The sequence below is a fragment of the Emys orbicularis genome, chromosome 1 (genome assembly GCF_028017835.1).
Source record: "Emys orbicularis isolate rEmyOrb1 chromosome 1, rEmyOrb1.hap1, whole genome shotgun sequence".
NCBI lineage: Eukaryota > Metazoa > Chordata > Testudines > Emydidae > Emys > Emys orbicularis.
Genome location: NC_088683.1, coordinates 247707041 through 247733484, shown reverse-complemented (window position 1 = coordinate 247733484; position 26444 = coordinate 247707041). Strand labels below are relative to the sequence as shown.

Below are 26444 nucleotides of genomic sequence, written 5' to 3'. Positions count from 1 at the left end.
TTCTGACTAAATTAGACTGTAAATTCCTCAGCCCAGGGAGATTTTTTTTAAACTTGTTTGCAAACCACCATGAACATTTACAGTGTTACCTAGATTAATGTTTCTAAAGTTTCCCTTTATAAGACCTAATTTTCCAAAACAGAACATAATATATCATGGCAGAGAGCAAAGTGAGTTATTTAACTATGGTAAGAACAGCAGAACCAAGCTTGGGATTTGTAGCTGCCATGCATTAATGTTAACAATGGTATTATGATTTAATACTATGAGCAGCATCAGTGATAGTGGGTTAACAGTCAATCCCTGCAAGCTGCTTATACAAATAAAATATAAACATTATAAAAAATAACCCTTTCTGTCCATTGTCCATCCACACCAGAAGAAAGACAGGAAGCCATGGATTTGGTTTAATTAGGCCATGACTTTATTCCTTTCTCTCCATCTACTGCAAGGGAGACCTTAAAGGGGCAATGCCCCTTTTCGTCCAGCTAGCTGGACAAAGACCCACAAAGGTTGCAGTGGGAACATTCTGTAAACAAAGAAACTCACAGGTTAAGCCCATCTTTGTATATTCATATGTACCACTTATATTTCATAAGAGCAGCTGAGGAAAGTAGAGTGAAACCTGCTGCTATCTGCTTGAATCACTTTCACTTCCCCGAGCAGCTGTTATGAATGACTAGTTCTAAGTTCATTCAGCTCTAGAAAGTGACCAGGGAAATGACTACTATGCAATGACCCAGGAAGCGTGTATACCAAGATTCAGCTTTCTGAACATTTTATTTTAGAAACTCACCATCCCATCAAGTGTACCCTTAGGCTACAGCTATCCCACATATGAACAAAATTTATTTTACCTTCTATTCAAAACATGCTACCTTGTTCCTTATCCTGTGAATATCTTCATGACAGAAAGTTATACTTATGTCATTCATTGCTACATTATTTATCATCCCTTATCAATGTGCTACAAGCAGCTTTTAATTAAGGACTCAAGAAGAAGAGTTTACTTACTGAAGATTGATCAGATACACTTGCATTTTCTAATTCTGGAAGGTTTGCAATTATTGTGGTTCTATTGCCTTTTTCAGTAACCAGAAGTTCTATAGTCAAGCCATCCCCTATAACATGCCAGCTTTTTATAGCCAGCTTAAAAAAGACAAAGATGACAATCTCAGCAATGACATAGATGCAAAAATTTACTACAACAAACAGGAATTTAAAATATGTTGATTCTTACCTCAATGGGATTACTGTTGATGATTGCAAATAAAATGCTAGTAGTTTCTGTTGCACTCAATATGCCAAAATCTATGAAACGTTCCTCGAGTTTGGGGGGTAATACAAAATACTAGAGAGATTAAGAAAGGCATTATAGCTGCACTTAAAAATACACAGTACATTCAAAATCAGAGTTCACTAACAAATTCATTAATAAGTGAAAGCATTAAAAATCTGGGACTATGCTTTATTCTATCCATGAACCAAACAAACCACAAAACTGAGAAAGTATGGAAAAAACAGGGGGAAAAACTCACCACATTAAACCAAGCCCTGACAAATTATTTAGTACGTTGAGAATGTCATGGGGAAAGGGGCAGTAAAATTTAGTTTGCTTTTTTGTTTTAAATCACAAAGGAGTTGAACAGCTACCATGGAGAAAGACCAAGGAAATCAAATTAGTATTCTTTGATCTAGTGTGAAATTTCAAGGAAAAAATAAATACTTACATCTAAAAAACCTGTGTATGCTCGCACAGGCAGTTGAAATTTAGAAGCGTTGGTGATAAGTAAAATATTGTTATCTACATGAACAGATGACGTGGAAGGCATAAAATAAAGTGTGAAAATATATATGGATTCATTAGGTGGGATCAAGACTGGTTTGCTGAAGTTCTGGACCTAAATTAGTGAAGAAATAACACCAATGTTAAAATTTAATATAGTACAGTTCATTAAATATTTAATATTAGGGAAAACTTTCATTGGAATTGGGCTTACCTTAAACATTGTTTTTATTTCTTCTGGTAACACAACATCATGAATGAGGACTGCAAAACTGAATGTATTTGTAAGATAGACTGGCCTTTCCACAGAGTCAGCAGGACTATCCCGGATGTGAAACAATGTGGCAGCATGATCAAATCCTAAATATCTATTTAAAAAGAAAAATGTATCAAAAACTTCAGATTTTCCTCAAAAAAATCTCCTGTGCTCTTTACCTCCAAAGACTAAAAGCAGTCAATTCACGCAAAAGGGATGGCTCTCCCAGTGTATACTCTCTACCCTTGCTTCAGGCTACAGTGGCAGGGCAATCCAAGCACAAAACAGTGATTGTTCCAACGTTTTAGAATAGAAGAGCAAGTGATATAAGTTTGCGTTCTGAAAATATGACATATGTAGCATAAGCCACTTAGGTAAATGACTCATGAAAGCCACTGAGAGTCCAAATCTTGAAATTTGCTTATGTATTACTGAGTAACACTAGCTCATCTGCTATCCCAAGAAAGCAAAAAATTAGAACCAGCAGCTGTGCTACTGGAAGAACTCCATAGTTAAGAGTACATGAACAACAACCTCATTCCACAAAACACAATAAAAGAAAAGCGGCTGATTCTTTGTGTTTAATTTTTAATCAGCACTCAGTTTATACAGACTTACCCATCTAATATTTCTGCTTGATATGGAATTTCAAGTTTTGAATAACTCTTCTCTTTTGCTTTAACAGTTATTTTTCCAGAAGACTGAGAAGGTCTTTTTGCTTTTGATGCTGCACATGTACGACAAAGAATAAAATAGGTTCTGTGATCACTTTATTTACATAAAATAGTAAATCAATAGCTATTCTTTATTCTTAAAATTTCATTGTTAAGCAATTAAAGCTGCCATTAAAAGTTAACTGCTGCAAACCAGTAGTAGGATCATTTTTCTCACCTAACTGATTGATACATAAAATACTAAAGCTGTAATTTTTTTCTTTATATGCATAAGAAGATGGGTACCTTAGTCACTAATAGACCAGGGCACAGTTATTTAAAAATCGTGTGACCTCCATCTTCACATTCCTTATTCTAAATAACTGCTTCAAGATTACCTGTTGCTACTAGATGAGATACTTTCTCTTCAGAGACATTTACTAGTATCAATAGGCTGCATATGGTGGAGCTGGAGAGATTCTTAAGACTGAATATTTTTAGGCAAACAATCAAACTGGATGTTTGGCAGTTATTTAAAAAAAAAAATACTCAGTCCAAACTCTCAGACCAGTAGTTATTGGGAGCAGAGTGCAACAAAATTAAGTCCCAATTTGAGCCTTGCTGAAGTAGACAAGGAATTAGCCAACAAGTTACTCTATCAGGGGGCAAGGAAAATAAATGTGAACAAGAGAAAGCTATTTGTGAGATAAGGTTATGATGGGGGAGGAAACTGAATCTTTCCCCTAAGGAAAGTTTCAGGGAGTGGCATTGAATAAACCTCAAATAAAAGTCACAGGGATCCAGTATTATTAAATAAGGAAAGAAAAAAAACTGGACGTTTTAACCTGGAAGACTATAGAAATAAGCAAAACCACAGTGCTTGCAAGGACACAGACATAGCACAAGCTGAAACAAGATAGAAGCCTTGGGGGTTGTTCCCAAGGTCTCTCAGCAAGCAGAACATCATGCTTGTAGAAACACCACAAGAAAGCAGTTAATGAAGTCATGAATATTGGCTGGTGGAAGCCACAAACACCTACCATTTTCATATATTAGGGCAGTAAAATCAGAAAAATGTTAAGAATAGGTCCTCTTCATTAAGCCAACCCATTAGCCAACCACTTAAATGCTGCAAATGGTTTATTAGACAGAATGTTGTACCCAGCTGAGTCTGCAACTTCACACTAAGCAACTTAAAGTGCCCTACCACACTCATTTTATCTCTGTCTTAATAATCTGTTTTTTCTTCAAATTTCTAAATCTGGACAAATCCTTGCCTCAAGCTGGGGACATTTGGCAAGTCTAGAATTTGTGTCCTAACTTCTTATTTCACTCTCTTCTTACAAAATTTTAATATTAGGCTCTTTAAAGTTGCAATGATCATAATTCACTTGGGGAGTCTCCCAACACTTTATCTTGGTTCATCTCAAAATGAATGATATCCAAACACATAAACCTCCATTCTGAATCATTTCAGCCTGAGAGACATACTACACCCTGTAATATTTTTACTGTAATAACTTGTGGATGCGTCAAACACTTATTCTGATAACTCAATAAAAACTTTGGTAGAAAACAGGTATGTTTTTTGCACTTTTTCCAATAAAATTGCAGGGCAATATTGACCACGAGGTTTGGTTGGAAAAGGAAATGAACCACCAAGTCTCTCCAATGGACAGGAGGGATATAAGTGATAGCCACTGTGAGCAGTATGTGCTCTCCCTGATGGAAAGAATACCAGTGGAAGTTCTATTTTGCACACCAATCTTTCAAAACAAAATAGATTTAAAATTCATTTAAATTCAGAATGCTGGAGAGGATTCCATGGTATATGGAATTATTTTCATATCTTCTGGGATGGCCCAAATTGAAAGTTTTCTGATCTGATGTTGGAAAATACTGAAGATCCAAGAAATGATACTTTTCTTATACTTTAGTAATAGGAATTTGGACAGGATGTATCTGCTTTCTTGAAATTCATAAATACCTAATTTTTACCATCAACGATTCTGTTTTACCTTTAATAAACAGTCAACTAAAAACGGATATATTCTACAAACAATTCTGCTTATGCATCCAAGTAATTTTGCTATTCCATTTTTTTTAATGTTTACAAGATGAAGTACTTTAGAATTCATCTATTCCTGCTACTAACTCAAACTATTAGTTTACAGTTTTACATGCCATAATTATTTCCAAAGAAACCAGTTTTGAAGTCACATGAATCAACAAAATTCTGACATGAGAAGGAATTACTCACTTTCCTTAGAAATATGACACAGGACATACATTTTTCCAAAAAAGTAATTTTCAAATCTTTCATGAGATTTCAGTAGCTCTTTAGAAATATTTTAAAATTTCTACAAAGAAAGAAAAAATACTTACCATCAAAACTAATGCTTGCAACTTTGGTATATTTACTTTCAGAAGCTTTTAATGTAACTGGCTTAAAGTGTACTGTTATAGCTTCATTTTGTGGTGTGGGTCTAACACTCTGCAAACAGAAGCCAAAATATTAAACAGTTAATTTGCTGAAAATTTACAACCACCACCAAAACAGTGCACATCTTTTTGTATTTTTCCAAATGATCAGGTGAACAGCATTTGCAGCTTTTTTTTTTACAGTTTTATATTCACTATAATGAAGACGGCATTGTAAGCTTAAGAAGCCTGGGAACTTGGATTAGTCAAGTTAACATCCAGTAAAGTGGGTAATACAGAACTTTCCACTAACAATATTAGGTGAATCCAAGTGCGGTTATGGGGAGAAAAGTGACTATGTAAAAAATGATACAATACACACAGGCAGTGAGTTTTATCTTACTTTTATAATAGCTAAGATTTTACTGTTGCTAATGCTGCAGAGCTAATACACCTACAGAAGAAAACTAGCTTCTTTTCTGGTTCACACATCAACAGAACTGTTAAGTATTTAAAGTTCATCAATAAAGGTTGTGCCATTTGATGATTCACAAGGCAATGATCCCAGCTTGACTCAGAGTGTAGGTTGAATTTGCAGAGCTGGCAGTTAGAAAAAAAAAATGTTACTTGAATACTGAGAAAATTTATTTGTCACGTCAGATACTACACATGGAATTCTACAATTTTACAGGGTCACTTTTCAGATTCCAACAGCATTTTAATGTTTTAAAGTGAGTGGAAATGGTATTAAAGTTGTGAAAGGAGTCAATGAACATGGTTAGGAAGTCATTCTGTCACTGTGATTAGCCACAGCTTATTTGAAGAGGTCCCGATGTCATACAACAGAGTAAAAATAACAGGAGTACTTGTGGCACCTTAGAGACTAACAAATTTAATAAATTTGTTAGTCTCTAAGGTGCCACAAGTACTCCTGTTATTTTTGCGGATACAGACTAACACGGCTGCTACTCTGATACAACAGAGTAGTTCGGGATCTTGAATATATCAGTACCATGTTGTTTAATAAAAGTTGCTGGGATTTTCTTCATTTAAAGAAGCCAATTTCTAAAATCTTGTATATCTATATTACTGCTTTCTGCTAGACGAGTTATCAGACCTATCCAAACCAGATCAGATGCCCTTGAGTGGCTGGCTTCCAGATGCAACCAGCCCAACTAACACTACTACAGTGGAACTTCAGAGTTACAAACACCAGAGTTACGAACTGACCAGTCAATCACACACCTCATTTGGAGCCAGAAGTATGCAATCGGGCAGCAGCAGAGACAAAAAGCAAAAAACAAAAAAACACCGTACAGGACTGTGTTTAAATGTAAACTACTAAAAAGTAAAGGGAAAGCAGCATTTTTCTTCTGCACAGTAAAGTTTCAAAGCTGTATTAAGTAAATGTTCAGTTGTAAGCTTTTGAAAGAACCACCATAATGTTTTGTTCAGAGTTACGAACAACCTCCATTCCCCAGGTGCTCATATATCTGAGGTTCTACTGTACAGCTAACAAACAGTCTCTTTCAGTTAAGTGGAAGAGATGTGTGTCTTTGGATTAAGAGGTACTGGGTTTTATGGTCAAATATGCTCTGGTGTAGTACAGATGACCTTGATGGGTCTATTAATGAATCACATATATTACTAGCTCCCTGGAGAGAACTGTGTGTCTTGCAAAATAAAAAACCTTTGAAGGTGCTGTAAACAAGCACAGAACTCACATTTTATGGCCATTTGTACCTCCCCTAAAGCAATGGATAACAGTTTTTAATGGCTTTTGCATATTCAACTGATTGAGGCACACTAACTTTTATCTGAGTTTCACGCTTTCACAGACCTTGGAAGGCAGGCCAGTCCTCGCCCACAGACAACCCGCCAACCTTAAGCATATTCTCACCAGCAAGCACACACCGCACCATAACAACTCTAACTCAGGAACCAATCCATGCAACAAACCTCGATGCCAACTCTGCCCACATATCCACCAGCAACACCATCACAGGACCTAACCAGATCAGCTACAACATCACCGGTTCATTCACCTGCACGTCCACCAATGTTATATATGCCATCATGTGCCAGCAATGCCCTTCTGCTATGTACATTGGCCAAACTGGACAGTCACTATGTAAAAGGATAAATGGACACAAGTCAGATATCAGGAATGGCAATATACAAAAACCTGTAGGAGAACACTTCAACCTCCCTGGCCACACAATAGCAGATGTAAAGGTAGCCATTTTACAGCAAAAAAAACTTCAGGACCAGACTCCAAAGAGAAACTGCTGAGAGCTTCAGTTCATTTGCAAATTTGACACCATCAGATCAGGATTAAACAAAGACTGTGAATGGCTAGCCAACTACAAAAGAAGTTTCTCCTCCCTTGGTGTTCACACCTCAACTGCTAGCAGAAGACCTCACCCTCCCTGATTGAACTAACTTCGTTATCTCCAGACTGATTCTTGCCTGCATATTTATACCTGCCTCTGGAAATTTCCATTACATGCGTCTGACAAAGTGGGTATTCATCCACAACAGCTTATGCTCCAATACATCTGTTAGTCTTAGTCTTAAAGGTGCCACAGGACTCTCTGTTGCATTTTACAGTTCCAGACTAACACGGCTACCCCTCTGATACTTAACTTTTATCTGTTCCTTAATAGCCAAAGTTGAAAATTATAAAAGTTATATCCAGCAATTAAAGTTTGGAAATATTTAAAAGGACAGTTCATTCTATATACAAGATTCTTTATGTAGTTCTGTCAGGAAAGTAGGAAATTTTAGAAATGCATGCAACTCAACATCAGTGGTGCACCAAAGTTCTGTAGGTGAACTCCTCACAATGCTTACCTCGTGGCTAAAACTCATTGAAAGGAATTAATCTTTGTACTACTAAGTTCTGTTGCTGTCCAAAATTCCTTAATTGTTTTCATTTGTAGCTCTCAAATTCTCCACATGGATTAAAACATTTAAAAGCAAATTAATTCAAATTAGAGAGATTAAGGAACAACCAACCACCTCAAAGACCTTCTTAAATCTAAAACAAAATCTCATTTCCCCCCAAATTAAAACTCTCATCTAAATACCACCTTAGAAAACAAGTTTCTTATATACCTCTACCCCGATATAACACGAATTCGTATATAACGTGGTAAAGCAGTGCTCCGGGGCTGTGCACTCCGGCGGATCAAAGCAAGTTCGATATAACGTGGTTTCACCTATAATGCGGTAAGATTTTTTGGCTCCCGAGGACAGCGTTATATCGGGGTAGAGATGTAGTGTTCCTAGAAAGTCACCAAATCTGCACTCAGGGAAGGCACAGGAATGATATTCCAAAGCTGAAGACTTCTCACCAAGAATGAATGCTGGGCCATCAGTCCAGCCTGCCTATGTAAACCAGCAACTGCCATATGACCACACAAGGAAAAAGGAAAAGTTTCAAGTAGCCAAACTACACATTTGGATCTGCCATGGACTGTTGCACTCAGACTTCCATGTGGATGTTCCAACTTACCGACCCAGCTTAACTAAATGACATTCACTTTTACTGTGTGCCCAATCAATAGGTAACAACATATTTGAAAACTTATACCTCCTATACCTTCCTTGGAATGTGAACAATGAAGCTATAGTATAGTTATGGTGAAAGAACTGGAAGATTCCTTCTTCTCTTCTTCCCCCTACCTTCCGTTAATCAGACTCAAAAACAGACAGCTAAACCCTGGACTGAATCCTCAACCTAGAGGGGGGCATAAACTTGCCAACTTTCACAGAAACTGAAACCTTACCACATAACGCCCCGAATGGCTAACTTTTAAGAAAGCATTTCCTTAACTTAGCTTCCCCTCCATTTTGTCTCTCACTCCCTGCCCCAAATAATAAACATACACAAACAAAAACACCTATAGATGAATCACGTATTTCTCATATAGACTGGAAAGGAGAAAAATAGTTATTTCTGTATGAAGCACTGGGCAAGTGATAAGGGTTATATACCTTGGTAGGTATACTGTGCTCTCATATTCCTATGATGGATCTCAGCTTCCATATGCTGCTCTCCCCACATGCATGAAACTCCCCTTACTAAACAGCACAACTTTCCAAGTACTTATGCAGGGAGAGCAGCATGTCTGTACTAGTATCTGCTGTGCCAATAGGAGCAAAGTTCTGTTCTAGCAACCAAATGTGTTTAATAAAGAAATTTACCAAGTTACAGAACTGTTAAGTGTTCATTCTAGAACATAAACAGACAAAAAATAACCAATGACAAGTTTTTAATAAAATGTTGACACTGTCACACAGTTGAACCACTAAAAGGTTGCTAAATATTATCCAGCCAACAGGAAAGTAAATATGATTCTCTCCAGAATAAAAATTAAGAGTAAATTCTTTGATCAGCCACAGAATTCAGAACGAGTCAAAGTGATTTTGTGTTTAGTTTTCTATAGGCTTCTACTACCAGGTAATATGTTCAATTGGCCTGGCTATGTACGCACAAAAGAAAGAATATAGTAACCTTGGCTACAATACTATTAGCGTGTACATGGATAACCTGCAGATACTTCTCTTCAATAGCAGCCAGCTTAGATGTACGCTAAATATAGACACTGTCTTTTCTCGACATTAAAATAAAATTTGTGACAGACTTGTTCCTTGCTTATGACCTGCTTTGGAACACAAGCTCCAGAAGGCCAACAGTATACGTCTTAAACTGTTCTAGAAGGAGCCCCATTCACAGGAGTTTAAGGAAAGAACCCATACCCATACTAGCTGCTCTGGAATCAGTTTGACTGGCAAGGTAATAGAAATTCAAGCCCTGTCTGAAATGCTAAAAGACTATAGTCCATAAATATCACACCAATACAGTGGTTGATTCTTTTGAATAAAAACACATCTCAGGTTATGTCCAAGGAATCAGGTGCAAATCAAAACGTACAACTCCCTGTCCAAAACCTTGAAAAACATATCTCATACTTATCAAAGTGCCAAAACATTTATTCTTGCAATGGTAACAGCTTGTAAAAGTGGACACTATAATAAAGTAATCACAGAGCCAAAAAAGCTTTAGTTAATGTGTAAGCAAGTGACAATCTCATCTGGAACAGGTGATAATCAAATAGTTTCCTAATGATCAAGAACAAGATATAAAGCTACACTTATGCAGATACCACAACCTCACAAATAGATGGACCTTTTCTGGAGATGCATGAAGAAGGTAGTAACTCAGCACCATATTTAGATTCAAGCAACCGGTATCACTAGCAAAATAACATATATTGCATTCATGAAGTGTGCTAGATACTTTACAGACCACAAAAATAACAGTTCCTGCCCCCACAAAACAAACAGGGAAAATGCAAAAGGGAAAAAGAAAAAGAAGGCAGAGAGGGGGTAAGGGTGATGATAGAAGTAATGAGAACAAAATGTGATTGCAAAGAAATGTTTTCACCCCTCAGCTCATAGAGAGCCGAGAATTAGAGAGATTAAGGATCTTGATGGATTTATGTTTTTAGCTTTGGTATTAGACCTTGTATTAGTTGTTCATAGGGGCCCTCCGTGGTGTTCAAATGGGGATGGAAAGTGGTGGGAAGAGGTGTGATTGTAGCAGGGCCGGCTCTGGCTTTTTTGCCGCCCCAGGCAAAAAAGCCTCCCCCCCCCCCCCCCCCCGAGTGCGGCAGAGTGCCGGGGGGAGGGCGGCGAGCCCGGCCGGGGCTCCGCTCTCCCCGGCGGCCAGAGCGCCGTGGGGAGGGCGGCGAGCCCGGCCGGGGCTCCGCTCTCCCCGGCGGCCAGAGCGCCGTGGGGAGGGCGGAGAGCCCGGCCAGAGCGCCGGGAGGAGGGCGGAGAGCCCGGCCACGGCTCCGCTCTCCCCAGCGGCCAGAGCGCCGGGGGAGGGCGGCGAGCCCACTGCGGCTCTGCTCTCCCCAGCGGCCAGAGCCGGAGCGCCGCGCCGCCCCCCTCCAGGTGCCGCCCCAAGCACAAGCTTGGTGGGCTGGTGCCGGCCCTGGATTGTAGGGTTAAAAGACTGGGGAGAGGTGGAAGAAAAGTGAGAAGCACAGAAGGCAGGAAGAGAAACCAGGCAACAGAAGGGTAGTGATGGTGGGGCAGGATGAAGACAGGGCCAACAACCAATGGCAAAACAGCAAATGCAGATAAATTCCAAAACTCCGGATAGCACAACACTGTGAGGAGAGGAAGATGGAAAGCCCTGGGGACTTGCCCCTCATGCTGAAGCTGCTGTTGGCAAACTAAAAAGTGTAGACGCTTCAAGGGGCTTTCTGTAGGCTTCTGTTGATACCTACTTTGCCACATGGAGTGTGAGTGTAGAGGGGCACACAGGGCCCAGAGGCTTCCACTGGGGCTGGTGAGAGGACAGGAGTATGGCAGAGTTAACCCCTTCATTATCTGTCCTGCTAGACCTACTGCAGCTTGCTAACAGGTGAGAGGAGAAGCTTCAAGAAGCCAAAGAATTATATATGCAACCTCAGGATGTACTGCTTTAATAAGACTAAGAAGGTAGGCAGGCAGTTTGAACTGAGAATGAAAGTAAAAACATAAGAAATTAAGTGAAACATGTTGCAATTTCTAGAGTCAATGTCAGAAAGACCAGGGAAAAGAAACAAAGTATGTTTCCTAGAATTCAACCTTGACCACCACTTAGTGGACTATATCATGTTAATGTCAATGAATGAAAGTTTGGACACAGTCCTCTTCCTTCATAAAACTAAACAAAACGTGTGAAATTAAAAGGAAATAAAACTTACTGTAATTGGTACATCCTTTGTTCCTGAATTTAATAAATGTAGATTTAAAATTTTTGGCATGTCTGTTAAAAACAAAGACAAATTAATTATCAGGTCATACTACTGTATAATCCATCATACAAAAAGCAATCTGTTCCAACCAGATTTCTGCACAAATTGAACATTATTCTATATGAAACTTTAAAAACAGTTCAACCAGTCAGAAACTTGTTATTCATAAGAGTATGTTACGTTTTTAAAACTATGCTTCTATGTATTAAGTACTTCAATCATTCTGATTTCTAAATCAAAAAGAATTCAGCAGGTTAATAATGTTACAATGAGCAACTGCGGCTCTACTACACCCATGTTTACCAGATAAAATGATTACATGGACATCATTCCATATAAAATGAAAGAATCACTCAATAACATAACATTTCAGAAGCAATGTCACCCACTCTAAAAAAAAAAAAAACCCAAACCACCCACTAGTTCGGTCTTTTCATATCCACCAAAGATGGATTTTTTTCTTTTACCAAAGTTGCAACTTATTACCATCTCATAAAACTGACACCTATGTATTGCTTTCTCTGATGCACATACTGAACATTAACAGATTTTTTGTTCACATTTAATCTCTAACTATATAAACACTTGTGCCAAGATTTCATAATCATGTAATTGACCAATATTTCAACGAATGAAGATTAAATCAGAACAGCAAATTCAATTAAATTCGAAAAGTAGTTTTTAACCTGTGGTCTGTGGATCCCTGGGGGCGCACAGACTATGTGTAAGATTTCTGAAGGGGTCTGCACGTTCTTTTGAAAAAAATGTGGGGTGCACAAATGAAAAAAGATTGAAAATCTCTAAGTTAGAATATATTCTAACATTTGTGTACAATGTTGCAAAACTCTTAAGTCACCTAAAAAACAAAAACCTCACTCAAAAGTTAACGAAATAAACTGTATGGACCTAGTTCTCAGAGTTAGGTGTGTGCAACTGTGCCGGCCTAATTTGTCCATGATACCATCGGTATTATAATAGTGCATACAAATTATTTGCATATAGCCACTTATTTAACTGCTTATTTGCAGGCACTGATAACATTTTTGCACATGAGCTTGGCATCTGCAATCACATCCATCCATCTTTGAAAATCAGACCCAAGTTATTTTTTTGGTTTTAGTTTTATATTTTATCTGATGTTAAGTATTTATTTTTTTACTACATTTTGGATTATTTATTATTAGGAGGAAAAAATCAGTTTTAAATGGCATTTTAAAAGTCATTTTCCTTTAATTACATTTAAAAAAAAACCCGCCTGTGAAGACAAGCATAAATTAAGCTCAACAGACACAGAAGGATCTTTGGGGTTCACCATTCCCCTCCACAAATAATTTTCGTTAATGGAGAGCTAGGAATTTTCTATGTATATTTTCTACCATCTTATTTTTTTGGTGTGGGATTTAATTTTTAAAACCTAGAATGAGAAAACCCTAAGTACAATTTACCTTGTGTTCGTAGTGTACCAAAATCTAGCATTTCTGTTGATGAATAGATTCCTGGAGCTTTACAAAAAAGAAAAGGAAAACCATTAATAATATTTTCTTATTCTAGTATAGCAATATAAACTGAATATTTTGAATACTGCATTTTCCTACAAACCTGTTGTAACCTCTACTTCAACAGGAAGAATGATAAATTTTGTGTTGTCTGAGGCATTTGTTTTTATTCTAATGAAGGCTGTATGATTATCTGCTTCTCTTGAAGAAAAGCTGGCTCTCATCACTCCCTTTGTTTCATAGGGGGGAATTTCCTTTTGAAATAATCACAGACACAAATAAGAATGCAGTAGCTCCAATAAGGCTGCAACATCAAACACATTATATTTAAAAAATTCAGAATATTTGGTGTCATTTTTATGCCTAGACAATGCTCTAAAAAGAATTAGCAGTATATTGGAGTGGATTATAATTGCATATTTAAAAAAAAGAAAAGAAGGGATAGCTAGCAATCTACCGACAGCACAATACAAAGATGCATTCAGATTTCTGTGTCAGCATGTTTGGCCCGAGGAAAAGCGTGCCTGTAGTGAGGCAGTGTGATTCCCCGCCGCCCTGGAGAGGGACGAGCCTCTCCGGACACCAAAGTGGGCAGAGCCAGTGAATCCTGTGCCTGCCCCCCAGAGGTCAAGGCGTAGGACAGGAAGTATTGAAGCCCAGCCCCAGAGCTTACTAGAGGAACAGCTGCTGGAGAGACCAGATGGCTGGTTGGTAGACCCTGGCAATCAGCAGCTGACCTGAAGACTGGTCTGACCTGCCGATGCCTGACGCCGACCAGAGCCCGGAGGAGCTGTGAAGCCTGCCCCTCGCAAGTTACCCAGAGGAGCTGCCAAGCCTACCCCTCGCCAGTTACCCTGAGGAGCCCATGGTGCTTGACCCCTTGGAGGACACCGTCCAGACCCAGGTACCTATAGAGAGGGAGAGTTAGGAAGTAGCCCGGGGGCAACCGACCCCAGTCTGGCTGCAGCACTGCCAGAGCCCATGTCAGTGTGTTGCGGCCAGGATCCCCACCGACTCAGCAGCAGGCCTTCTGCCGCTGCTAGGGCCCCGGGCTGGGATGCAGTGGAGTAGGTGGGCCTGCGTCCCCCCTGCCACCCAACTTGTGGGTGGCAGTCTCCCCCTCTCCCAGGCCCTTTGGAGCCAAGAGTCTGGACTTGCTGTTTACTTGCCTTTGCTCAGCCTCTGTCTGAGGGCCTGAGCCATTGACTCTTTGCTGCCCCACCCTGACCCAGGGCCTGGGCCTGCTCATTATATAACAGTTGCTCAGCTCCTGTCTGAGGACTTGAGCCCGTGACTCACTACTGCCCGCTGACAGGGCGTGAATAACTGTTGTGTTTTGCCTCAACTGCTGCCGCGGCGAGAGACTCCCAGGGCCAGGCTAATTCCCCGTCACAACTGAAAGGAAGTAGCAAGGCAGTGTGGTTCCCCACTGCTCTAGAGAGGGCCAAACCCCTCTACAGTGCCACATGCTGATCTCTAGCAATGCTACTGGGGGACTGAAAGTGGTGCCTTAGGAAGAGGTCACTCTCAGCCCTCTTCTGTTGGACTGAAGGCTTAGGTTGCCTTGCAACAGAGTTTTTCCTCGGGACTCTAAGAAGGGGACAGAAGAATTTTTCAACCCTTATCAGAAAAAGATACAGGCATAACTGTGGAATTTTGTTGTATTCACATTGGATGGAGTTCATATTTAAGAGGAGAATTTTAATAGCACAAATAATCACTTGAATACAGAGGAATACAAAAGCAACATACAATAAACTTACATTTCCATCATAACCAAATATAGGTGTATGCTTTTATTCAACACAACATGCAGGTTTTTTTCTCTTAGACAATGAAGAAATGTTTCTCCTTTAATAAAGGTTGTCAGCCATAGCAAAGAGAATTCTAAGGTGATTTATACACTGTTTAATAGCCATAAACTCTGTGCACTGCAATCATACATTTCTAACATGTGGCATTTTGTATCTTAAAGATATAGCTTTAAGCTGCTGAAATTTATTTTGGTTTCTTTATAGAACTTCCTACTGAAGGATAAAAGCCTTTGTCAGTCCCGCTTCAAAAGGGCACCACTCATCTCAAAATGGAGGTAAAGAAGAAATGAAGGTAGAGTACACCTCTATAAAAGGTATTTCTGAAATTAATCAAGCCCAGAACTAGAATGGTGACAGTACACCCCTTCACCCACGGATACATAAACTAAGGATGTACATTTGGAAGTTCTTGTTTGGGAATCTTTCACCCTGCAACAGTCATATATATAACTTGACATCCTATACATGACAATGGTCAAGTGGCATCATGACCCCAACATGAATCACTGTATATTTTTCCCATTTCAGAAAAATACATGAGTAGACACCTGTAATTAAATAAGTATCTGATCCAACTCCCATTGACTTCAATTTAATAATAGTCATTTATATGCTTATCTACTTTTTAAATGGTTGCTGAACAAGAACAAATCACCAGACCAAAATGAATACAGAACCTGTTAGAAAACATATTACCACTCACCCACAGTTTTTTTGTACCCCCTTGTTGACCTGTTGGAAGCTCTAGGTGGAGATCACCTCCACTTGAATACATTTCTACCACCTATGACAAAAAACAAATATTAAAAAGAGCTTTCATTAGTTATGTGAAATTATAATCTAATCAACAGTGTAATGGACCAGCAAAGGCACAAGAGCCCAGTCTGTTGGATCTATTCCAATTTTGATAAATTTGTAATGATCTGAAATCAGCAAAATCTGTGTTACGCTTCAGGAAACAGGCACCTTCTACATCTATGTATGTCAAAATTTGTAGAGCATAAGGTGTCACATTTACAGAAATCACATCAGTGGAAGATTGGTTTTCTTTTCCAGGCAGGCACAGCTACCGCTTCCAACATTAACTATGTCTGAATGTTAGAACACTTTTGCCCTCAGAAGATATTTCTGTAAATTTAAAAAAGAAGCCATTCACACAATGAGGTAGTTTAGGACAAGTTACATCTATTTTTTTTTTTAACTTCAGTAGAGGAAAATAAATTTAGTTTTAGTTATTGTGTACAACAGACTTTCAATACTTTTGACAGTCTGACAAATAAACAGTCATTTTTAAGGAAACTTTTTCCCTTTCCTTTTTATTAATGTTTTAGAATTGACATTATATTTTTCATCCATAAATCTCAACACTTTACAAAAGTGGTTAAGAATGATTATACTCCATTTTACAGTTGAGAACACATGCACAGAGAAGTTAAGTGACTTGTCTGTGTTCAAACAATGAGTCATTTTCCTTTATTCTCTGCTTTGAAAATATACTGCATTTTGCTTGCATCAATGTTTTTCCTTAATTACTAGTGAAGGCAAAGATTAAGCACATATACTAACTTCTAAAGTGGCTTGTCAAGTTTAATTTTTTACATGAGTATTATGAAAAGTGCTTTTAAATTGGCTAATTTCATGCTTTTTCTACTTTTTAAATTTCCTCTTTAGAGAGTAGTTTCACATAAGAAACCCAAATCATGCAAACTTCTATTCAATTTTCTGCCTGTGAGCAATCCCAATTATTCTAGTGGGACTTGCAAGTTATAAACACTTGCATAACTTTACACGCAAGCTTCGGCCCTAAATTTACATACCTGTTTATTTGTAATCTGTACAATTCTTTGAACACAGCTTCTCAAAATATTAAATTAAACAATCAAGTCATCAAATCAGTTCTGAGTGTTTTCTCTTTAGTGCATTTTAAACAGAGCACATAGTGCTCAAAATACCAGAAAAGGAGTTTTGAAAAGGGGGGTGGGGAGGAGAAAAGAGAGAAGCATTCTTAAACAAAACACTTTGTAATTTTTATGCAATTTCAAAGCAAATAGTGAACAAATTTCAGTGAACACTGTAAAAAATAAACACACACATGAAACTGGCATCTGATGCTCACCTGCAAAGGTTCACTGTGGGGATTATGTATATTTATTATTGGAGAAAAACTGCTATTTACAGGAACTCTTGCCCCAATAAAAGGGCGCAACCGATAAGGGTTCGGGACTCCAACACCAAACACCTGTTTCAAACCAGAGAAAAAGAGTCTTAGTTTCTGCAACTAGTATTGTATCTAAAAAATGTGTCAATTTTAGGGAACAGACAGACTCAGCAATTTTTCAAATAAATGCCATCAATTTAAAGTGTGCTCTAACTCTGAAAATTAATTTTAAAAAGGCATCATGGAAATCCATGTTTATTTCAGATCAAGTTGGCTCAGTGTACAACCAAAAGTATGATTTCTATAACTACTGACACACAAACACGGAACATTGAGAGTGACAAAAGCCAGGTCAGATTGTTGATCTCTCTGGTCCGATATTTTTTCTGAGTGGCCAGTACCAGATGTTTCACAAAGGTGAAACATATCTCATAAAGGACAGTTACAGAACAACTGTAATTTCTTCCTAAACAACTAAACTTCCTCTCTGTTCTATATAGGTTCTAATATCACACTCACGGTCATAGTACCTGAGCAGCAGGCTAACACGCAGAAACATGGGTATTTCTCTATATTTTACTACGCTATCCATTTTAGTTACAAATGTTCTCATTAGCTGTGTGGATAATTTTTTTTTTTTGGAAATTATGATAACCTCTTCACGAATTATATTTAGTGGCAATGAGTTCCACAGGTTAACTGTGTGGTGAATAAAAAAAAATGTCCTTTAATCAGTTTTTAAATTTCTGTCTTTCAATTTCACTGAATCCTCCCTTGCCCTAGTACTATAAGAAAATACACTGAGCAATTTAACCTACGTCCATCTTGCCTGCTTTATTCTTCTCCTCTGTCATATTTTACTGCGCGACTTCAGACTAGAACCAAACTTTAAAATCTAGCATATGAATTATTATATTAAGTTGGCCCATTGGGCATCTAGTAAACAACAGCAAAATTACTGGCGTATAACTTCTGCAGTTACTTTAAAAATATATATATTGTTAGGGAATTCAGTACAGATTTTCAAAAACTGGCTTAGTAACCCGGTCACAGAATCTACTTGCCCATCACCTTTTCTCCTTCCCACTCATTTCTCATATGCCTAACAGCATTGGTAGATATACTACTGGCAAGTACTTAATTTACTAATTATTTGAATCAACTTACAAGTGACCTAGAAGTTGACATCTCTATCACATTGCCAGCCTTTTGAATAATTCCATCCTCCTAACTTAAGACTAAGACATCCACATTATATATGGAGGAACCTTTGGCGCTCCCTAGTACATACAAGATATACAAAGAATACCTACCCTTATATGTGAAGTTATTTAATATCTGATTCAGATACCCTTATTCTCACTGAACAGTATCCACAATATGAGTTAGGGGGTCAGACTCTTGCCCTTAATTGATAAGCTTTCTGCACAACACCAAAGGAAAGCATTCTATCAAAAATGTTGCTCCAATCAGAAACAGATACAAATTTGTGGTAACAATGGGTAAGCTACTGCATATCTTTGTCTTCAGGGAACTTTTCAGACAGGATGCTTAGTATTAGGTTTTGATAGTGGTATTTACATATAGCAATTTGTCAGCATAATGGTGTTTATAGGTATTAATACTCTCAGTCAGGCAACAAATTCTATGGCACTTTTCTCCATTTCTTGGCACCTCTCTAGATGGCTAAACAACACTTTTTATACCTGCCACTAAACATATTCACAAAAGATATTCACAGACCTATATGGTTATCTATTTTAAGAATGTTAAAAAGATTATTCTCCCGTTTCTTCTCTTACCTGGTAAGTAAATACCCCATGATTGGAAGTGTTAATAAATAAAGTGTTCTCTACATTCCCAACTACTCTTGCAAGGAAAACTACATCAAAAGATGTGTTCCCTCCTGGAAGAATTTTCTGAAAAATAAAAGCAATGAGAAAATAAGAACATTTAGGGAGGACTTTACACCTTTCAAATAAACAATGTTGCATGTTATAGTCAAGAATCCCCTCCAGTGTACTTCATGGCAAACTTGACCTAAATTCTATGGAAAGGATTTTGCAGCAGACTAGAAATTCTCTGGCAGCTTCACATAAAGGAAAGGAGGTTTTAAACTGAGTTAAATGTGAATATGAATAATATAATCAATACATTACATGTTTAGTTTGAAATTATGATTAAAATTTACACTACACCTTACGTTTTTATGTTCAATATCCTTTAGAAACTTTGTACTGATAACTTATAGCTACATAATGAATGTTGGTGTGAAGAAACTAGCGATTATGGCAGAACTTTTGGATGCATAGAAGGTGGTTAGAGATTATGCTTTTTGGGGCAGGGACCATAACAACATGTGTGTTTGTATAGCACCTTAAAGTGCTACCCAAAATAAAAAAAATATATAGATGAATATTTCTGTTAAAGTTATTAGCAGTTAAAAAGTTCTGACATTTACTGACATTAAGTTTCAGCATTAACACTCATGGATATGAATGAGGCCATTTACTCCTGCGTTAGAATTACTGTTTCAGACAGTCTTACAACTCAGGCAGATATCACTACATTGTTTTACACTCCATTAATGTTTTTAAAGTTTTCTTTGTAACTATACAGGCTAGAAACTCAATTTTATTTTTAAATGCAGCTCAGATCCTGGAGTATAGTTCTGGCTCAAAGAGAGGAATCTGAAGGAAAGTCAGCAACCACAGAATGGCACAGTAAGTGGGACTTTGACTAAATGAGTTAATGCATTTCTAATATCAGTCTTATTTTCTCTTCATTGTAATTTGTTTTTTCAAAACAGTTTAACATAGCCACAATGAAAGCTATATAGTTTAAAGAATGTTTAGCTGAAACTGCACATTTAAACATTAGCAAAAAATATTAATGAGGAACAAAGCAATAGTCAAGCTATTGTATACTTAGTTAGAAATAATTAATATATTCCTATGGGTTTCTAACAGCATAATCTAAAATGTCACTGAAGTTTCTCAAAGATTTTAGTTTGAAAACACAGTCAATTTCATAAGGAGAAAATACTGTACATCACCTATTCATTCTACCTTTACATAGGCAAAGGAAGTTGAATCTCAGTGTCCACACAGTATGATATTGCAAACTTCAACCTTAAATCGGGAACTTAAATCCTGATATGAGTATTCAACGCTTAGAACCAAAACATTCTGTAACATTAAAGATTACAGTAAAGGGCTTGGGCACTGATTATCAAAAGGCACTTTCTTATTATCCAGTTTTGCCACTTTGGTGGTGAAACATCAGTGCATCAACTCTCACCACGCATCAATTCACAGACTTATTAAAATCTTTAAAAGTGTCAATGTTCATTATCTTTAAATGGAGAAAAAGTAAAATCTATTCCCACTTTTCCTTCTGTCCTCTTCATCTCATCCATCATTTTAAAGAAACAGCAATAAAACATTTGTTTTGAAAAACTCACATTAAGCATTACATGTGCTAAGTTTTTTTCATCTTTGTCTGCCCAAACTATGTTTATTCTGCTGTATTGTGATACTTTGATATGTTTTTAAACAGAAGGAATTTCTACAAAATTTAACGGTGGGGGTGGGGGGAGAATGGTAAACCAATCTTGACAGTGTTCTTTAAATAATAAAAATGAATTGCCATTTCACTGAGAAATGAAGCAAGACGAATGAGAAATTTATTTGGCCAGATAAAGACTGGAATTACCTATTTGTAAATTCAGGATAATGAACCGTTTTCCTACCACATCCTCAAATCTCACTCATATTCAAAGCTACTTGATATAGTAAATTTAAAAATTAATTTTTTCTATACCTTGATTTATTGACTATTAAAATATCATAAGTCTCAACACTGAGAAAGGACATCTCATGGTTAAGGACCCAAGCTGTTAGTTTTCTGAACACAACTAGACAAAAACAAACAACAAAGCGCACACAGGTGCTAGCCCTCTTCAAATTTCTTGGCTGAGAGCCCAATGCCTCTCTCATCTGCTTCACGGGCCTTGGAAAAAACTGCTCAGATGGGTTAGTAACAAGTACAACCCCCTGTAAATTTGTCATACTCGAGGCAACATGTACAATCAGCAGAGCTTCAATACATCCACTCTATCAAGAGTACTGTACATCAGGTTTACAAGAGGTAGAATGGTTTAATTAAAATCAATCAGATCTTTGGATTTAACATTACAAAGAATGAAGTAAACATATTAAGGTATTTCTGATCTCAGTGCGACAGTTCAGACCTCGCTGTTCAATTTGGCTTGTATCTGTTATAGCAATATGTTGGCTCTATGTGTATTTTCTATTAATTTTAATTTTCTAAACCGTGTTCAGCTAGGAAACAAATTCCCAATGTGAAGTGTTCATTAACCATGCTAATAGCAGCTGCTTCAAGAAAAATGCAAGCTCAAAGAGCACAAAGGGAACTGAAGACCTTTTGAAAGATCCTTCAGGTATATCAGAAACTTTTGGGCTACTAGTTTTTTGGAGGGATTTTTTTTTTTTTTTTTCAAATGCACAGCATTTCCGTATCCATCTTAAAGGACTCACCTCTTGGACACGTTCAAAGACTTCTTTTGAAATGGGTGAAAGTATGGATCTGTACCCTTTCAAAATTAAGTAAACTGAAAGATGCTTCTCAGTACTGTACTGAACATCTAAGCAAATAGGTTAGAACTTTAAAATACAACTGTACTTGTGGACTGATATCTGATTAAAGGATACAGTAATGTATGACTTCTAAAAACACCACATGGACTCAGACCTTCACTCTGGATTACAAGAGAAGGAATGGAACTAGTCAGTTTGTGATTCAGAGTGTCTGATTATTCTCTGAAAGTGATTCACATCATTGACAATTTAACAGTCAATCTCCCCCAGCTGCTCCTCAAGTGATATTTAAAGCAGTTTGGCTGCTAGTGTAAACAAGGAGAAATTGTTTTCAGCATCTCCACAGAAGCATCCTAGAGGCCTAGTAGGATATAGGTTCTGTCAGAGTTTAAAATCATTTGACCCCGTCTACATTACCAGCCAAACTGTACTGATATCAGTTGACATAGATCTAGAAGGGACCAGTTGATAACCATTGTCAGTAATAGGTTACTGTCCTAATTTAGACAGACCACGGGGGGCGGGGGGGAAGAGAGCCTCAGTCAGCAACTAGCCGACACAGGACTTCCTAAAAGGTAAGACTTAGCTAGTATTCTCTGTAACTAACCTTAGAGCACAGCTGGCTACATTTTTCATAATCTTAATCTAGTTGTGTCTGCTTATTTACTGTTTCCAATTTTCTCCCTTATGATAAATGCATTTAAAAACTTTAAAACCCCCACACAATCCTGGAATTGGCTGTAGAAACTATTACCACAAAAAAAAACTGCTGATAGGTGCCAAAAGAGTAAACTGACTGACATTAAAGGAAGCAGGAATGACCTAGTGAGCTTAAGGATCAGGTTTAAAGGCAGAGGAGTTTCAGTTGCTCCCCACAAAAATACTTCAGTGTTAGTTTAATGAGTCCTAAGGATTTCAATGCAGGTTCCTTTCATGGCAAAATTAGCAAGACTTTACTGGAAAGAAACGTTTAGAATGTAAAGGAAAGTAGTATACAAACAATCAATGGTGCAAGTAGGGCGGTACAGTCTGGTATGCCATACCAGTAAGATATTTATAGCCAGTACGCCGTACCGGAAAGACACAGGAGGAACAGAATGTGGGGCCACGTCCTCTGGTGCGGCTGTACCACGCCCAGTTCTTCCATGTAGCTGCGTCTCCTGGCTGGGATCTGTACAGCAGCCCCACCGGAGGACAGGGCTGGGGGTGGTACAGCCGCTCCAGGGCTGAACCGCAGGGCTCTCCTGGGAATCGCAGCAGCAAAAGGAGCAGGGAACCACAGCGACAAAAGGAGCAGAATGCCGGCAGCGCCCCTGGAGCGGCTGTATTGTTCCTCCATCCCAGCCCCACCCCACGCCCTGTCCTCCGGCAAGGCTGTACAGACCCCAGACAGGATTCAGGAGACGCATCTGCGTGGAAGGGCTGAGGGGCAGTACAGCCACGTCAGAGGAGTTGCCAGTGTGGGGCTGTCCACTGGCCCCACGTTCTGCTCCATTCACCGCTGCTGTTCCAGAGAGCCCTGCAGTTCAGAAGTGTCCAGCGCAACAAGAGGATGACAGAGCCTCCCTCGCTCCCCCGAGGTAACATGAGGTGGATCACGGGGAGGGGATGGGGCCCCGGGCTGGGGCAAGGAGGAGTCACGTGTAGAAGTCACATGCCCCCTTCTTTGTTTCCCTCCCATGAGTGCAGCGTACCGTAAGAAATGAATTCTACTTGCACCACTGCAAACAATGGTTAGTATACTGTACTGTAACTAAAAACAAATCACAACCCTAAACTCTGCTCTTTATTTTGAGACCTATACTAGAAAGTTACTCTCTGTTCTAAACAGGATTAGACTGACAGTAGTAAAAACATCTGCACACAGCCTAAACTAAGCTTAAATCAGACAGAACTAGTGTTGAGAAACAGCCTAGAAATTTTAAAGTGCATTCCTACATGTACCCTACATCTCAGCTTCTCCTCTGGCCAACAGCAGTGAATATTATTAAGAACACAGGAAAAGCAGCTTCCTAGGGTCCTCCAATTGAAGTGAAGGTTGTTGTGACATAGCTTGGCAACCTTTGGGAAGAAAAACCAGGATTCATAAAGGAAAGTGTGCAAGTCACAACTGCAGTCAGGCCTGGATATTTAATTGCTGAAAATACCTTTAGAAATGAAAAGTTGTTTTATCAGTCTTGGTAAAGATCAAAAGGTAAAGATCAAAAGAACTGAAGAATCCATAAAGTTTTAGATATGCACCAGAAATTTTGTTTAAAGCAAGAGCTACTCATTACAAAGAGAAACAAGTTTTCACAGTCATAAGAAAAACAGGATAACTTTAATAAACAGAGTAACTCACCCTATTTTGAAAGAATGATGCATGAAAATGTGATGTTGTAGCAGATATTGATACTAATATAATAGTTTCTTCTGAACTAGGGTTATGTAGATAAACTTTTTCCATTTTTGGCATCCCAACTGGCCTGTCAAAAGACAAGAGAAAGAATAAGTCTATTCAGAATGTTTTTACTGTGTTTTATTAGATAGAATTATTATTAGGTTTCATATCACAGAAGATTGGACAAGAAATACAAATTTAAATAAAGCAGTGAAAAGAATTCACATACATAAGTCCTCATTAAAAGCATTATGAAGCAATACTTAAGTCTCACCTGGAGATAAGAAAAGCAACACCTCCTTACAAGCTTGCTCTTGTTCTGTAGTTTAATTATTTATTTTATTTGATTATACACTTTTCTGTGGTGCTTGTTGTAGTATCTGGACACACCCTAAACCAGAGGTGGCCAACCTGAGCCTGAGAAGGAGCCAGAATTTACCAATGTACATTGCCAAAGAGCCACAGTAATACGTCAGCAGCCCCTCCCCCCCCCATCAGCTCTCCCCCACCCTGATCCCAGCACCTCCCACCCACTGGCAGCCCCGCCGATCAGCGCCTCCCCCTCCCTCCCCGCACCTCCCGATCAACTGGTTCGTGGTGTGCAGGAGGCTCGGGGGAGTGTGTGTGGGGGGGGGAAGCAAGGGCATGGCAGACTCAGGAGAGGGAGCGGAAAGGGGTGGAGTGGGGGCAGGGCCTGTGGCAGAGCCAGGGGTTGAGCAGTGAGCACCCCCCGGCACATTAGAAAGTTGGCGCCTGTAGCTTCAGCCCCAGAGTTGGTGTCTACGCAAGGAGCCGCATATTAACTTCTGAAGAGCCGCATATGTCTCCGAAGCCCCAGGGGTTGGCCACCCCTGCCCTAAACATTAAGAATTTAACCTAAGCACCTCTGTGAAGTAAAGTAATATCACTGTTTTCCAGATGGGAAACTGATACAAAGCCATCGATCCTTTCTTGTATAAGTTTGTAACATCAAAGCAACTTAAAGGAAAAAGGGAACACACCACACCAATCCACAACCCTCAAATGCTGAAATTATTTTCATTAGATGATCATGAGCAGCCCTATCTGGGTCCTGTATTTCCTATCCGTTTACTATAAAGAAAATGTACTGTATTTTAGAAGCATACAAATATATACATCACTTTTAAATTCAGTATTATAATATAATCTAATATTCTTATTTGAATTTTACATCTCTAGGACAACATAGCAAAGGTTCCTAAAATACACTTCAGGTAACTAAAATCAGGCTATCAGTGCAGAAGCTCTAGAGAGCAGTGAGACTACAAAATCCATTCACTTGACAAAAACGATGACTAAACTGCAAGCTTTTCAGTAACAGTAAAATCAAATAGATAATTTGTTCTACGTAGTTTTTGACTCACTCCTTTTATTAAAGCACATATATACTGACAAAATAAGACATGCTTTGATTTCATGATTGCTTTTCAGACTTCAATGTCTCTGAAGAAATTTGTTTTATACTTCATAAAACATACCTTTCACATAAACCATTCTGGGATTTGTGTGTATGTAACTAACAAGTTTACTCCAAGTCAGTCTCTGAAAGTTACCCTCAGCTCATGTGTGTACTTGCTCCCTAAAACTATAGTCTGTCTATTCAAATAGTGTACATTTTCATTACAGTAGATACCATACAGCAATTCCAGTAAAGAGTTTTATATAAATCAAAAGTGTTGAAGATCCTTGCAACTTAAGTTTTGGCTAGTTACCAGTTTACTTAACAAATGCTAGTGTAATTATGCAATTGTTTCTATAACTTTTCATTTTAGGTTCCAAATGTGAAGCACAATAATTTTGCTGACTGTCAAGCAAGCATTTGACAGATACCTGAGTGATGATTATCAACTTGCATCACAATTAATTGATCATTTAGGTAACTGGAAAATGCTTCCTGTTTATGAAGTAATAAGAGTATCCTGTGCTAAGCATCCTGAAGCTAAAGGCCAAGGTGTTATCAAACAAGGATATAGTTACTAACAAGTTATTTTTATTCCACTGAAATACTATCTTCCCACTCTGCAC

The 26444-nt window shown here is 38.3% G+C and overlaps 1 protein-coding gene across 1 annotated transcript in view; it reads right to left on the bottom strand.

Moving 5' to 3' along the window:
• Nucleotides 1-26444, bottom strand: part of TMEM131 (transmembrane protein 131) — a 172114-nt gene that overhangs the window by 47266 nt on the left and 98404 nt on the right. Inside the window, exons 5-17 of the mRNA XM_065402904.1 lie at nucleotides 24360-24483; nucleotides 19202-19318; nucleotides 17358-17480; nucleotides 15945-16025; nucleotides 13531-13681; nucleotides 13377-13433; nucleotides 11881-11942; nucleotides 5081-5189; nucleotides 2661-2769; nucleotides 2001-2154; nucleotides 1731-1901; nucleotides 1241-1351; nucleotides 1015-1149 (exon numbers count right to left, since the gene is read on the bottom strand). Coding sequence (XP_065258976.1) covers nucleotides 1015-1149; nucleotides 1241-1351; nucleotides 1731-1901; nucleotides 2001-2154; nucleotides 2661-2769; nucleotides 5081-5189; nucleotides 11881-11942; nucleotides 13377-13433; nucleotides 13531-13681; nucleotides 15945-16025; nucleotides 17358-17480; nucleotides 19202-19318; nucleotides 24360-24483 — 1504 coding nt within the window. The remainder of the gene's footprint in view (nucleotides 1-1014; nucleotides 1150-1240; nucleotides 1352-1730; nucleotides 1902-2000; nucleotides 2155-2660; nucleotides 2770-5080; nucleotides 5190-11880; nucleotides 11943-13376; nucleotides 13434-13530; nucleotides 13682-15944; nucleotides 16026-17357; nucleotides 17481-19201; nucleotides 19319-24359; nucleotides 24484-26444) is intronic.